The following is a 15,604-nucleotide window of genomic DNA, read 5'->3' on the forward strand; positions in this document are numbered from 1 at the left end:
AAATAATTTTGTAACCATCACTGACTTCATATTAAACACACAGCATCAAAAATAAACTTGAAAACTTGTTTGCTAATTTAGTTTTATTGGATATAAATATAGCCATGGTGATATTTATCCAGTACCTGTGCCTTGAGGGCTAAATTAGGTGTTGTCTTTTAACATCCAAGGGTTTTTTTAGAATAGAAATTCCATCAGCTGGACTGCAGTGTGCATGGGGAATTGAAGTCCTTCCTCCCTTGCAGAACTGGCATTTGCATTGGGAGGAAATCCCCCATTAGCAATACACCTTGTCTGACAATTAGAGGAGCCCTCCATTTTTAGCCAAAAATATATACCGGTAGTTAACCAAGTTAACGTTGTGAAAACTTACAGCTGCCCCCAAAGGAACCGAGAACTTGCGGTCATTTGCACTTTGGTGCCACCCCTTGCTAACTTTCTAGTATAGTTTCGCAATGTGTTTTTAATGCATGGCACCCAAAACCGGACACAGTGAACCAGATGAGGGCTGACAAGTGCACAATAAAGTGAAACAATTAGATTGCAAGCTGCATTATACTAAGGCACTGGCCCAAGCTTGGTATTAACTACAGTAACTGGCAGCAGGTCTCCAGAGTCTCAAATAGGGGACATTCTGAGCTCTACTTGGAAAAGATGGGGACTGAATGCAAGGAAGATGTTTTGCTAGCATGAAGGTTAGTTGAATCTAGGCCTTAAGTAATTTGCTTCCAGAAAGAATAATCTACATCCCAGCTTCATTTGATTACTTTCTCCACTTACCTCCCCCCCCCCCAAGTACTCTCCACAGGGCTCCCTGTGTGTGCGCTCCCAGAGAAATCTGTGAAAGCAGAGCAAAGTGTAAGATTATGAGTACAAGATGTTTTGCCTAAAACAAAAAGGGGGTTCAAGGAGGGGTGTCTGAAGCAAGTCACATCACAGCAAGACTGAAGTTCACAATCAGAGTTTGGTTTATTTAATTTGGTTTTAAGCATGATGTGGCACTAAAGAAAATAAGGTATGACTAAGCAACTGGTTGTTTTGAAAATATTTTAATATGAGTGCAAAACTGAATTAAGATAACAATTGCAATCAAGTGGTACTTGCTGGTGTTGTTGACATTTAAGGGCCACACTTTGCCCCTTCCTCCTCTATTCTGGCCAGCATTTAAGTGCCTTCACCTTATGGCTCTTCAAATAAATTATGACTTGACCTTATAGAATTATTCTTTGCTTCTGCTAAGCAGTTTGCTTTTGGGAGTTATGTGGTTTATATTTTCCTTTGCTCTTACAGTTGTGCTGCCACCCATTTAATATTCTCTCCACTCCATCCACCGCAGCCATTCTACACATGACCTTGGGCCACTCACTGCATCTCAGCCTGACCTACTTCTTTCCCTCCCTCCCAGGTTTATTGTGAGATAAAATGGAGGTGATGGGAGAAGTGGCTATGCTCCTGTGAGCTCCTCGGAAGAAAGGAGTATAGAAATGTAATAAAAAAAACAACAATGCATAGATCACATCTATTTTCCTTGGTTGTCTGAGTGACGGGTTCAAGATGTCAAAGTGAGGGAAGAAATAATTTAACACTCACCCTTTGTCCAAGCCGAAAATTTATGTGAGACCTCAAGCAAATACACTTTACAATGAAGAAATAAAATGGGACACAATGTAAGTACTGAAATCAGTGCTGGATGCAGAACTCTCTCTTGTATAGCGATTCTTAAAAAAATTCTAATTGGCAAATGGGGTATTTTTTCCTAAGCCTAATTGCTGCATCAGATGGTGGGTGTGGATTTGGAACAGAAATGGTGAAGGGGGAAAGGGGTGGCAGAAAGCAAATGGGCACATTGCCAGTTCTGGCCTTACCCCCCCCATGTGACCCCCAAAGATTCCCTCAAGGAAATGTGGCCCATCGCCTAAGAAAGGTCCTTCCACTCTACTGCTCTAGACTTCCAACTGCTGGACACAAGTTTGAAATGCTGTCGACAGCAGTTGGAGGAAGCCACTGAATTCAGATGTGTAAGCAGACTTGCCACGTATGTCTTGATCTTCTCACTAGTTCTCTTCGTTAATGAGTAGACAAGGCAATGGTTGCAAGTACAGCTGGACTAAAAGGGGTTTTTAAAGTAGATGAAATGTGAATGTGTATTCCATACCTCACTTAACACTTCTTTCCCCAGCTGTAAGAGTTAAAGTACTCAAGGAAGAAATCATTTCTGTAAATAACAGAAGCTGAACAACACAGATGTACACATCTGCTTTATAGTTAGGCTACTTTTTATTTTCATTTGTTAAGCGAGAGTGTCCATAGTTCTGGCCAGCCCTTCCTACTTCTGCTACATACTCTGGCCACATACTAGCCAGGTCCACTGGTTCTGAAATGGGACAAACATCCTTCAGGAAAGGAGACAGGGTGCTCTGCTCATTACTTTCAGAGCATTATTTGGGATACCTTGGTTCTGGTGTCTCTTTATGCAAGAGCCCATTTTCTATTCAAGCTCTGGGGAGGTGAGTGGGGGGGAGAGAACATGAGGCATACAGGCAGACAGACAGACAGACAGACAGACAGACAAACAAACAAACAGACAGACAGACAGACAGACACACACACACACACACACACAGACACTCTCCTATTGGCAGCATATCCTGAAGCCAACAAATGATCAATTTTGTGTTGTAAGACTCAAGCTTGCCTGGAAGCCAAGTGTGGAAAAAGTGCTTATGAAAGGATGAAGAAGCTGTGCTCCTCCAGCTGCTGTTGGACTTCAACTGGCCTCAGCTCCAGCCCTCAGGGTCAATAGACAGGGCTGAAGGGAGCTGCAGTCCCATAACATATGGATGGCTACAGCTTTCCCATTCCTGTCCAAAAGTCTCAGCAGTGGGCAACTATTTTCTGGGCACCAGCAATGGCAAAACGGCAGCCAGCCCCAAAAAAACTTTGGGAGGAGGAAGGCAGCACCAGGTGGCAAGGAGTCATGAGGCCCCTCCAATGCCATTGAACGCCCCCCCAAAGGCCACATGATATGCACACAAGAGATCAGGACATGGAAGACATTCCTGTAGTCCTTCCCTGGTGACTGGAAGCCTGCTCCTAAAAACAAAGCATTGCAAAATAGAGGAGTTTGGAATTCAGCAAATGAAGTGTGCATTTGTCAGTAGGGATGTGTCACATTACGGTTTGCACTTCACTTTTCCCAAACCTCTCTTCCCTTTCTACCCTCCCCACCCCCCACCCCGTGATGGGGAATAAAGCCCCACCTTTTTACCTTTCCAAGGCATGTCATCTCCCACTAGTGCAGTGCTTCTATGAGAAGGTCTTAGTGCTCAGGAACAAGAAAGGAGGGCTGCTTCCAGTTTCCTGAGTATCAAGACCTCTTAAGCAATGGGGGTGCACCAGAGTCTGAAAAGGGACCTGCAGAGACAGGGGCGGGCAGGCGATTTGGAAGTGGTTGGTGAGCAGGATCCAGGCGACAGCTTCACCACTCCTGTTCTCACCTGAAGGGAGACATGGAAACCAAAGCAGAGCTTGCTTATTAAAAAATTTAATACATTAAAAAAAATAGAGACCAGTTCTGATTTATTCCCCCCCCCCCCCCGAATACTTTCATTATTTTCTTCTGAGGGAAAAGCAGCACACACACAAAAACTGACGGTGAGAGGAACAAGGGAAAGGCTATGGGGCATTTGCTGCTGCCACCACCACCACACTGAAGGAAGACACAAGACAAAACCAGGAGTCAGCAAGTGACATGCAGCTATGGCTTCTGTAGAACTTTCCCTGAACAGGACAGCCCAGAATCTCTCAGCCTCCACTCCAGCGACATCCATTTAGTCTTTCCCGCTGCCCGAAACAAAAATCTTCCTGGTCCTCAGAAACAGAATAACTCATCTGAACTCAGCAACCTTGAAACAAAGGAAAGACATGCCTGAAGTGGCAATTCCAAGTTTTAGCTGGATCTGGGGCAGGAAGGGGCAGGTCCCAGCCAGAGGAACTTTTTTTTAGAGAGAGGGGGAGATAGCAAAAGAGATGCTTTGCTTAAATCCCACGCTTCCTGTGTTTGGAGATGACCATACTGCAGGTCTAGGAGTCGCCAGGACAATGCTAAATTGAGCGGGGCAGGCAAGTGGGAGCAATGGATAGAAAGGTCCACCCTGATACATAAGCTGCCTCCACATCAACCTGGGAGGCTGTGCCAGCACAGGGAACTGGGAGCAGCACAGGCTACGGCAATGGACCCTGAGCTCCCACTGCAACTCTCTGGCAGGAGACAAGCAAGCGACTGAAGACAGGAATCGAGTCTCTGAGAGGAATGTCTCTCTGTGCCAGAAACACAGAAGCAGCTCACCAGTAGAGAGAGGCAGAAGACAACAAGAGGAATGGGACTTTCTGTGCCAAGCTACTGAACAAGAGAGAAAAAAATATAAAGCTATTTATGGCAAGGAATGATCCCTTTAGATATTCCAAGCCATTTCCAGTGTCAAAATAAAACCTCTTTCCATTCACTGCCCCACAGGGCCAAGTCCTCTCCCTAAATCCCCCCTCCCAACTCAGTTCTCAGCGAGTGCCTCTCCCTGATGGCCAAGGGTTGAGCCGGCACTGTGGGCAGCAACCAGAATAGACAAGAACGTCACAGGCTTCGGAGCGTTCACCGGCGTGCCAGCCTGCAGGCCAACCAGAGCAGAGCCGATAGGCCTCCAGGTCGCAGATGAGTTCCACCACCTCGTCCACCGTGGTGAGGCGGGCAGGGTGGCTGGCATAGAGTTCGTGCTCAGGGGGCACGGGCAGGTTTCGCACCACCACATGGAAGAAGAGGCCTGGGCGGATGTAGATGACAGCTGAGGACATGGTGGAGTGTTCTGAACGCTGGACGAGACGCAGGTCAGGGCCGCAAAGCGGAGACAGCACCTCCCAGTGAGCAGGGAGAGGGATCTCATTCAGCTCAGCCAAGAACTCATGCAGGACGCTGTCCAACTGGGCAAGGGGCTGCGCACCACCCAGGCTATAAATCTCCATTATCTGTGGAAGGAGAGACAAAAGAATGGCTTCATCCCATCTCCCTCTCTCCTTCACAACATAGGAGCAACGTGGCCCCCATGAGTTGAGCTGTTTTGTGAGGGCTGTAGCAAAATGTGCTTCATTGCACTTACCGGCTCAAAGTTTGGGACTCCGATGGAAAAGGGGGCAGTATGCAACTGCCCCCAAACCCAGCACTCCTGCCACCCAAAAATCCCTACATGAGTTGCCATTTCCCCCCATTCACAACAGATACTACCTAGTCCCCTCAATTCCAGATGCATTTCCAGTTGTGTGACAGTGCTATGGGTGCAGAGCAAAATATTTCATAGAAAGTGATACATTTCTGTTTACAGAAGAGGCAGAAGACTTGGCTACGGGATCTCAGTAATTCAGCCTACAGATGTGTCTAGAGCACCATCTAGAGACCATGCTCCTGAGGATGTGGACAGGGGACCCAAAGGACTATGGCCTAACACTTGCCCTCTCAATCCTTGCCCTTGGCTTATTCCGCCGAGCAGAAGGTAGTTTTCTGTCCGGGTTCAGGAGATGAAAAATGCGTCGTTGCAAGAGATGATTCCCCCATCTGCAATAATCGACTGGTCACAACAAAGCTGAAGTAATGTCAGTGGGTGGCATCTCTGTCCAGGAAGGTCATGTTCCACCAAATCTAGCAGGGACTGCACTCCCCCTGATAAGGCTTGCAATCTGCAGGTGCACATCCAGCCACACTGTTGTCACTAGAAGTCCAAGTGCTCTCAGTGGCACAGATCATCCTCCACTGGCCAAGAGTGGTGTGACAGCTGAAATCTCTTCTCCAAAGAGAAAGCCAAGCTTTAGCCCTGCCCTGAAAACTTCCACGTTAGAACACATTTTAGTACTATCTGGCGCATGGAAACTGCAGTTAGTTCAAAACACGGCTGTTAAGCTATTTACTAGGAACAGATGTTAGAAACGTATCTATCTAAGGCTTCAAGAGATTCACTCAGTCTGGTCCATTTCTGAGCACCATTTGAAGTACTGGTGCTTATCTTTACAGAAGGGATGGGGAATCTGTGATCTTCTACAGATTGTTGAACTACAACTCCCATCAGCTACAGCCATGCTGTATGTGAGGGATGATGGGAGTTGTATTCCACCAAAATTTTGAGAGCCACAGGTTCCCCATCCCTGTTTTAAAGCCCTATATGCCCTGAGACCTGGACCTTGACTTCTCCCATTAAGCCTGCTCAGACACTGAGATGTTCTTCAGAGTTCCTCCCATGGGGAAGAGGCCTTTGCTGCAGTGGTGTCTTGTTTATGGAATTCAACCCCCCCTCCCTGCCCTCCAGGGAGGCTTGCCTGGCCCCTACACCAGCATCTCTTAAGCGCCTGGCAAAGACTTTTGACCACTTATTGCAGTCATTTTGAGATCAGGTCTTTTTGAGGTCATTTACTGCTTAATTGCTTTTCTAATTGCCTTTCTTATTAGCTATCACAAAAGGCGCCAGACATTCTGAATTCAAGGGCAGTAGAGAAATATTTTAGATAGATAAATCAATCAATCTCAAACTATATCACACTTCTGCAAATGGCATGAACCTACAAATGTGGTTTTTGCAATGGGGATGCCGTATAAATTGCACCAAAAGACCTCTCCCTCCATGCCTGCCACACTCACTGCATTGTTCCTGCCAGCATGTGGAACAGAGTCCAGTTCTACAAAGTAAGCCTTCTCTTCTCCCTAAGTCAAAGAGCCCAGGAATCTTACCAGTTGCCCCAAACAACTTAATCACTCACCACTGGTGGACGCAATTGCTGCAGGTGTTCCACTTCTTCGTCATCTTCATCATCCAGAACCACCAGCTCCTTGCCCTGCGCTCCCCGCCCCCTCTTACACTGGGGAAGTCCTGCTGAGACCTGGAGGAAAGGAAAAGACATGGAGCTTTTTAATATTCAGAAACTTCCCACAGAGCGAGCAGCACCACTTGACATACAGGGAAGGATGGGAGACCATGGACAGCGGTGATATTAAGATACAAGGCTAGAAACGTTTTTGTTGCTGGCAGCAACTCTTTTTACATCTGCTGCAGCACAAGGCCAGGATGAATTTGTGGTCAACTTGCTGTGGTGCTCAGTTCTTTGTGACATTGTCCTTACCAAGTCATGACTGCAGCCAATGTGACTAACAGCCTTGGCAATTAACCATATTAAGTTTTGATTAAGCTTCATGCATTAAAAAATGGGGGAGGAGTAACAATAGTTGTGGGCTTTCCTTACTGGAAGCATGGAAGGAAGGGACTAAACAAGCATTTTGTGGAGATGTCCAAAACAAAGGAGTGGTTGTGAACCCAAGGATCAAAACTAGCTTCTATGTTTTTAGCAATTCTTGTTTTTATCTGCAAGCCACCTTGAGTTCCATCAGGAAAAAAGGTGGGGTATAAATATATATATAAGGAATAAAAACAGCAATATTTGGGAAGGAGGCACACACCACTGGTGATTTTGAACACTCAAGCCCTACAGCCCAGGTGTTAGGATTTCATATTTCTTTTTTGGTATACTGGATCTCTTTTAACATAACAGCAGCATTTGGAAACCTTCTGATGAACGTCACCAACCTGATTCCAAGCTGTATTAAAAACACTAAAAAGAGCGGTGCTTTAAAGTTTTATGAGCCAAAAGCAGGAACATTCGAGGTCAGCAGGCGAGAAGAAAATGTGGGCTTACCCGAGAATCATTTGATGGCCGACAGTCCCCCTCCGGTTCTGCATGCTCCTGTTTGTCAACAGGAGAGGTGGCAATGAGGAGGTTGACAGCAGGTAGTCTGGTGTCGGATTGCTATGCAGAAACATGAGAGTGTAAAGAGAGAGTGTATTAAAGGCTATGCGCTTCATTCTGTACAGATGTGGAATGTGCTCTCACTCCACACGCTCACTTACAATGGTTCCTATGGTTCAATCCCTGTTTTGCTATATTAGTAGCTTTGTTGGTCAGAATAAATGGGCAACAGAAGGAGCCACATGCACTGCACAGGACAAGAAGCCTCTCTGCAACCTCCCCACCATACATTTGAAAAACAAGAGGCAAAATCCCAACAATGCGGGGATGGGACTTCACCTTTCTTCCAGCCCTCTACATCAACTGCCACATCAACTCTGAAGAGCACCCCAAACCTCCAAGGTGCTCTTTTGCTGTTCCTTTACTACTGCAAATAATTTCTGCTGCTAAAAATGATTGGTCTGAGTTATTAAGCCGGGGGGGGGGCACCTCCAGTTCTAAATTCAGTGTCCAGGCTGCTGGGTCACTGAGCCTACTGGGGAAGAATTCCCCCTTTTTGCCTGCAGGGTTGCAGCCAAGGAGGAACAGGATGAGGCATGTCTCAAGGTCTGGGCACCTTTTTAACATCGAGTTAGGTTTTTGGAAGCTTAATTCCTGCTGTTTGGCAAAGCAGGGGGATCTTTCCTTGATTTGGAGCCCTCTATCCTGACATATGAATAAAGAGCCAGACTATCTGAATGCTGACATTCGTCCTCTGCAACGTCCTCCCCAAAGGATGTTCACCGAGCTTATTTGTCAAGTCTTTAGAACTTCAAGACTTTGTTTCCAAAAAAAGGATCCGGTGCTCCGTGTAAGAAATGCTTCAGTATTGGGCATTTCAACTGTCAGGAGAGGAAGGATCAAGAGAGAACGCACTCACTCACCTTCACCAGGACTTGAGAGGGTGGGGTGGGGTGTCGAGGTACTTCTGCCTCCTCTTTGACATGCGGCAGGATGGGGCGGTCCTTAGCCAAGTCCTGGGCCAAAATTGAGCCACTCATCTCTGGCTCTTTCTTCCACTTCACTACTGGCTGCTGTTCCGGCTCCTCTGGGCCCTGCAACCTGGGCAAATGCATCTGTTCCCTGCTTGAAGGAGACTCCTGCAGCAACAAGGGGTTGGGGGCAGGAGGGAGAGGAGAAGGGGCAGGTTTAGATTAGGAGCACAGGAAGTGGCCTTAGACCCAGTGTGCCCATCTAGTCCAGCATGGTCTGCTCTGACTGTCAGTGGCCGAGATGGGCAGCCACTTCCTCATCAGCTGTCATTGGATCTTTTTAACTGGAGATTCCAGGGAGGGAACCTGGATCTTACTGCAAGCACAGTCTCTGCTCTGCTACTCAGGTATGACAGGTGTCTTCCAGGTGTCTTTGCATCAAACCACTGTGGCATTTGGGTGCCAGGTACAGAATTAGGCTTCATGAAGATTTCAACCCCTATGGCTACAGAGATTAAAGCTTTAAAAAACCAGAGGCATTGATAAAAGCATTGCTTCCAGTCACTGGAGTTGGGAGGATGCTCCTATACTCTACGTATAGAGTATGTAGAGTATGCCTGCCCTCTGTGGCCAATGTGAAGCAAATTCATTTGATTCATTTGTGTAACTTCATTCAGCTTGCAGAACCAGCCCCCCCTTTCTGCCCCCACAACACAGAATTTTTTTAAGCAGAGTACCTGAGAATCTTTGCACTCACTCCTGCTCCTGTGCATCCAAGGAGGGCCCAAAGAAAACTTGTTTCAACCTGTGCACCACAGGAATGCATGCTTTATCTGACCAGGTTCACTTCTATGGACTAAACCAGTGTTTCCTAATGGGAGCTATATGGCCTCCTGCCCCCCCCCCAGGATATATATGGGGGCCACAGCACAAGGCTAGGAGGCCATAGAGGGAAATGAGAAGAAAAGGGGGGGCTATTTTTATTTATTAAATCTGATTGGTTGGCTATCAGCTTGGCCAATCATAAGCAGGTAAGGGGGCAGCCCACCAGAGGGTGGCCTAGTGCTTCTTTTTGCCATGTGCATTTTCTTGGAACTGTCCTGGTTGGTTTACAGTGGGAGAGGGCGATGCTGGGCCAGGTGGCAGCCTGGGCCTGACTCCGCCAGGCGCAGGGTGCAATTCACCCCAGCACCTAGCAGATCGGGGCCTTCAGATGTTGCCGAGGGGTGCAGGGCTCAATTCCTAAATAGCAGCTTTCAGGACAGGTAGTGCTACAGTCCAAATAGGCAGGGTATAAATAAATTCTTATTCTTAAACAAGGTCAGAAAGGGGGCACAGTCAAAAAAAGTTGGGAAACACTGTACTGAAGGGTTATGTCACGACAGGCACTTGAGAAGCTGCCACAAACGTTTTAGTTGCACCAAGTTTTAACACAGCTCACAGTTGGTTGGCTAGCAGCAGACAACACTCTGTGCATCTACTCTAATACAAGCTTGCTACAGAAAGCTAAAACTTCAGAATGCCCTGAAAATTCAATATAGGGACCCCAAGACAGTGTGCTGTTGATATTTTTGCCGTTACGTTTTCAAACTTCACTGCAACCAGAAACGCTAGGATCATGTTTGACAAAACAAAGTAAAAGTAGGATTTGGAAGACTTAGAGTGCTTTGCAAAATGCATGTTGTCCACCCTGTATACTCAGGGTGTGAGAGTGGTGGTCAAGCACTGATTCAATGCAGGTTTTTACAAGTTACGTGCCTCTTGCTCTCATTGCCCAGAAATCTGGGAGCATCACTGTATCCCAGCACGTGTGACACAGCCTTCCCTCTTAGGGACTTTTTCTGTGAGCCACTTTCTTGCCATTCTAGCTCTGAGGTACGGTAGAGACTCATGAGTTGACCAAGCTTCCTGCAAATAGACCCATCAACAGAAAGGATGTGCTCCCAGCTGATCTGTGGGTGCTGAAGCACTATGCTTTGCCTCTCTCATTGCCAAATGCCACCACACTAGTAGGCACATTGGGAGAGTCAACTCCCATTCCACTGGAGGAAGACGAACTGGAGCAGGACCAGAAGGGATTCCTTTACTGGGTTCACGACAATAGCGGGCTCATTGCAAACTAGCTCCGCCAGAGAGAATTCTCATTTCCATTCAGACATTGTGATGCACAATCTTATTCCCCTCACCTTGCAGCCTTCTGTCGATTTAAATAAAAATCAGCCCTGAGACCCTTCATCAATACTTAAAATGGACAGCAGCACTTCACTCAGCTATTCTGCCCCAGCAGGAGATCCAGGTGGGCCAGGTCATAAACCCACTGCCCTAAGAAAGATGAAAATAACTGCAACATGTGCATAGCAGAGCTTGCTGATGATGCCAGAGCAACAAACAATATTGTAATGCTCAATTCCTAACTAGCAACTTTCCTTGAACTACACATCAATCCCTGGTGGGCAGACCTGGTTCAAATCCCTGTTCAGTCATCAAAATATCTTTAAGTGGTCTGGGCAAGGGCATCTCAGGCTTAACCTTTTAACACAGCAGTTGCAAAAAATAAGTATCTGAAGTGTCTGAAAATCTGCATAAATGATGGTCAGGCCTCCTGGAATTAGGCCTCAAATCAACATTGGAAATAAGCTCAGAACAATGACTTGCCTGCCGAAAAAAGAGGAACAGACTACTTGTGCCTGGCAGAGGGGTTGAGCTGGTTCCATCCCTGGCACCCCAGGCACAAAGGAAGGAGGAAGAGGGAGCTCCACCCCGCTCAGCTGCTACCGTCCACTTGCTTGCATGCCACTCCTTGATACTTACAGTCAACACAGTGTTATGGGAAATGTTCCACGATCAATGGAATGTCCCCCCCCTCCCCTCCTATGGACCTCTAAATATGTTCTAGGGCACACATGGGACAGCGAGAGGCTGGTGAGGAGGGGGCTGCACTAGAAGGAATCCTTGCACTAACACAAATGTTGAATGCCACTCTCAGACTGAGTCAGAACAGCTGCACATGGCAGCCAGTGGCCTTTAAGCAGTAATTTTTGCCACATCGCATTAATGTTTAAAGTACCAAGAATTAGCAGAAATAATTTAGTACTTGGAATCAAACCAACAGAACCATCTAACTCATCCTTTGGCAACCTGGTGCCCTCCAGATGTTTCATATTAGAAGTCCCATCAGCCCCAGCATCACATGGATGTGCTAAGGGGATGGGAATTGCAGCCCATGAGCACCTGGAAACTGGTCTGCCAGGCTGGCAATTGCATTATTCTCACATTGCCAGGCAGGTGCCCAGAGCAACTCACGAGCAGCCTTCCCCTGCTGTTTGTCCACAGCACCTGGTACTTAGAGAGGTACTGCCTCTGAACATGGAGATTCCATTTCACCATTCGAGCCTGCTGATGAACTAGTTCCCCCATAAAACTGGTATAAAGGGATCTCAGTTAACGACTCTTTGTGTTTCTTTGTGGCTGATTAGCTGCTCTCCCTGTGCAAAGGTCAGAGGGGGCAGGGTTTCTGTTGAGGCAGGTGATTAGCTGTGGGAGGAGCTTATCAGAGCTTGCAGGGCAGCGGCAGTTTGATCCATCTTTTAGATTTAGGGGAGCTAGTCTCAAACGTTTGTTGGAGGAGACCTAGTTTATTTGGGGGGCGAGTTATTTGTCCTGTCTTCACGCTTTTTATGATGGAGGACCGCTGTAGTCACCCCCAGCGACACGTTCTCAAGATGGAGGGTGAGGGAACAGCTGCAGTTCCTGCGCAATGTTTGCCATCTTGCCAAAGGTTGCAGGCAGCTTTACCTGCAGCAATTGCATGTTGATTGCCCTCTTAGAAGACAAAGTCCAGCAACTGGAGGAACGTGTAGCTACACTCCAAAGAATTAGAGAGCTGGAGCTCTTCTTGGAAGCAACAGAGCACACCGTCTCCACCAAGGAGGAGACAGGGGACTCCCCTGAGAAGGAGGCTAGTTCACCAACACAGGAGCCAGATATATGGAGAAATGTGACTCAAAGAAGCAGGAGGTCCAGGGTTCGCTCTGATTGTTTAGAAATACACAATCGCTTTGAGGTCCTCTCCCCTAGCATGGAAGACGAAGAGCAGACTCCATTTGAGGATCTCTCCCTCATTACAGTCGATCAGGTATATGAAGACGAGCAGCAAAGTCAGTCCTCAGGGAACGTGCAGGCGACCTTGAAACGGACAGCTCACGGAAGAACCCCGACCAGACCTATGAGGAGGCGTGTAGTGGTGATAGGGGATTCCCTACTGAGGGGAACAGAAGCAGTGATCTGTGGGCCTGACAAGATGTCTCGGGAAGTGTGCTGTCTCCCCGGGGCTAAGATCCAAGATGTAACTGAACGACTGCAAGGAATCATAAAACCCACTGACAAATACCCCTTCCTCTTGGTTCATGTGGGAACCAATGAGACTACAAGCAATAGCCTCCAGAAGATCAAAAGAGACTATGAGGCTCTGGGCAGGAATTTGAAGCAATTAAATGCACAAATTGTCATCTCATCTGTCCTCCCAGTTGAACGACGGGGCCCAGGGAGAGAGGGAAAAATAGTGGAAGTGAACAGCTGGCTTCGCAAATGGTGTAAACAGGAACGGTTTGGATTCTTAGATCACGGACTGCAGTTTCTTGAAGATGGACTTCTGGCAAGCAATGGGCTGCACCTCACAACAGTTGGGAGGAATGTTTTTGCCAAAAATCTCAGAAACCTCATCAGGAGGGCTTTAAACTGACTAATGTGGGGGAGGGAGACAGTGCTCCTGAAGGTAGGAGTCTATCAATTGATGAAGATGATCATCCAAATGTCATAGACCAAATGGAGCAAACAGCACGCAGACCTAGTGGTGGGAGGAAAAAATCCTTAAATAAGAGACACGGGGAAATGATTAATGGACTTCAATGTCTGTACACTAATGCGCAAAGCATGGGAAATAAACAAGATGAGCTTGAGCTCTTGGTACAGCAAACTAAATATGACATAATAGGCATCACTGAAACCTGGTGGGATAAGTCCCACGATTGGAATGTAATAATGGAGGGATACAATCTATTTCAGAGAAACAGACCAGACAAGAAAGGAGGAGGAGTGGCGTTATATGTCAGGGATGTGTATACCTGTGAAGAGATCCAAGATTTAGAACCTCAAAGCCAAAGTGAGAGCATTTGGGTCAAAATTAAGGGAGAGAAGAATAACAGTGACCTCATTGTGGGAGTTTACTATAGATCCCCAAGCCAAACAGAGGACACAGATGATGCCTTCCTGGAACAGATGGCCAAGCATGCAAAAGGAAGGGAGATAGTAGTAATGGGGGACTTCAATTACCCGGATATTTGTTGGATGTCAAACTCAGCCAAGAGCATAAGGTCAAACAGATTCCTCACTGGCCTTGCAGACAACTTCATTGTCCAGAAAGTGGGAGAAGCAACAAGAGGAAGAGCCATTTTAGATCTGGTCCTAACCAATGTTGATGACCTGGTTAGTGGGGTAGAAGTGGAAGGATCATTAGGCACGAGTGATCATGCTCTTCTGAAGTTTACTATACAGTGGAAAGGAGCAGCCAAGCATACTAGGACTCAATTTCTTGACTTTAAGAAAGCCGACTTCATAAAACTTAGGGAAGTGCTGGGTGAGATCCCATGGACAGTAATACTAAAAGAAAAGGGAGTTCATGATGGCTGGGAGTTTGCTAAGAGGGAGATAGTAAAAGCACAACTTCAGGCAATACCAATGGGACGGAAACATGGAAGGTGCCTAAAGAAGCCAGGGTGGCTATCTAAAGAACTTTTAACTGAGTTAAGATTAAAAAAAGGATGTGTACAAAAAATGGAAAAGGGGGGAAACCACCAAAGAGGAATTCAAACAAATAGCCAGCACGTGTAGACACAAAGTCAGAAAAGCTAAAGCACAGAATGAACTCCGGCTTGCTAGAGAGGTTAAAAGCAACAAAAAGGGCTTTTATGGGTAGCAAAAGGAAGAACAAAGAAACAGTGGGGTCACTCAGAGGAGAAGATGGTGAAATGCAAACAGGGGACTGAACTCCTCAATGTCTTATTTGCCTCAGTCTTCTCCGATAAAGAAAACAATGCCTGACCTGAAGAATTTGGAGCAAATGATTCAGCAGAGGAAACACAGCCCAGAATAACTAAGGAGATAGTACAAGAGTACTTGGCTAGTTTAGATGTATTCAAGTCTCCAGGGCCAGATGAACTGCACCCAAGAGTTTTAAAAGAACTGGCAGGTGTGATCTCAGAACCACTGGCAGTCATCTTTGAGAATTCCTGGAGAACAGACGAAGTCCCGGCAGACTGGAGGAGGGCAAATGTTGTCCCTATTTTCAAAAAGGGGAAAAGAGAGGACCCAAATAATTACCGCCTAGTCAGTCTGACATCAATACCAGGGAAGATTCTGGAGCAGATCATTAAGCAAACAGTCTGTGAACACCTAGAAAGGAATGCTGTGATCACCAATAGTCAGCATGGATTTCTGAAAAATAAGTCATGTCAGACTAACCTGATCTTGTTTTTTGACAGAATTACAAGCCTGGTAGATGAAGGGAACGCAGTGGATGTAGCCTACCTTGATTTCAGCAAGGCATTTGACAAGGTGCCCCATGATATTCTTGTAAAGAAGCTGGTAAAATGCGGTCTTGACTATGCTACCACTCAGTGGATTTGTAACTGGCTGACTGACCGAACCCAAAGGGTGCTCATCAATGGTTCCTCTTCATCCTGGAGAAGAGTGACTAGTGGGGTGCCACAGGGTTCTGTCTTGGGCCCGGTCTTATTCAACATCTTTATCAACGACTTGGATGATGGACGCAAGGGCATCCTGATCAAATTTACAGATGA

The 15,604-nt window shown here is 46.7% G+C and overlaps 1 protein-coding gene across 15 annotated transcripts in view; it reads right to left on the bottom strand.

Moving 5' to 3' along the window:
- Positions 1 to 15,604, bottom strand: part of LOC309360591 (methyl-CpG-binding domain protein 1-like) — a 142,988-nt gene that overhangs the window by 34,802 nt on the left and 92,582 nt on the right. For 12 of the 15 annotated variants that reach the window (XM_081895199.1, XM_081895193.1, XM_081895204.1 and 9 more), the window contains 4 exons: positions 8,700 to 8,915; positions 7,726 to 7,836; positions 6,796 to 6,915; positions 1,034 to 5,019 (listed from right to left, as the gene is read on the bottom strand). In XM_081895199.1, coding sequence (XP_081751325.1) covers positions 4,558 to 5,019; positions 6,796 to 6,915; positions 7,726 to 7,836; positions 8,700 to 8,915 — 909 coding nt within the window. In that variant the 3' untranslated portion in view covers positions 1,034 to 4,557. Of the gene's footprint in view, positions 1 to 1,033; positions 5,020 to 6,795; positions 6,916 to 7,725; positions 7,837 to 8,699; positions 8,916 to 15,604 lie in introns of those variants that run through there. The other 3 variants (XR_014164226.1, XM_081895197.1, XM_081895196.1) reach the window with 1 other exon arrangement.

The sequence above is a fragment of the Podarcis melisellensis genome (assembly GCF_964234715.1).
Source record: "Podarcis melisellensis genome assembly, chromosome: 17".
In the NCBI taxonomy this organism is placed as follows: Eukaryota; Metazoa; Chordata; class Lepidosauria; order Squamata; family Lacertidae; genus Podarcis; species Podarcis melisellensis.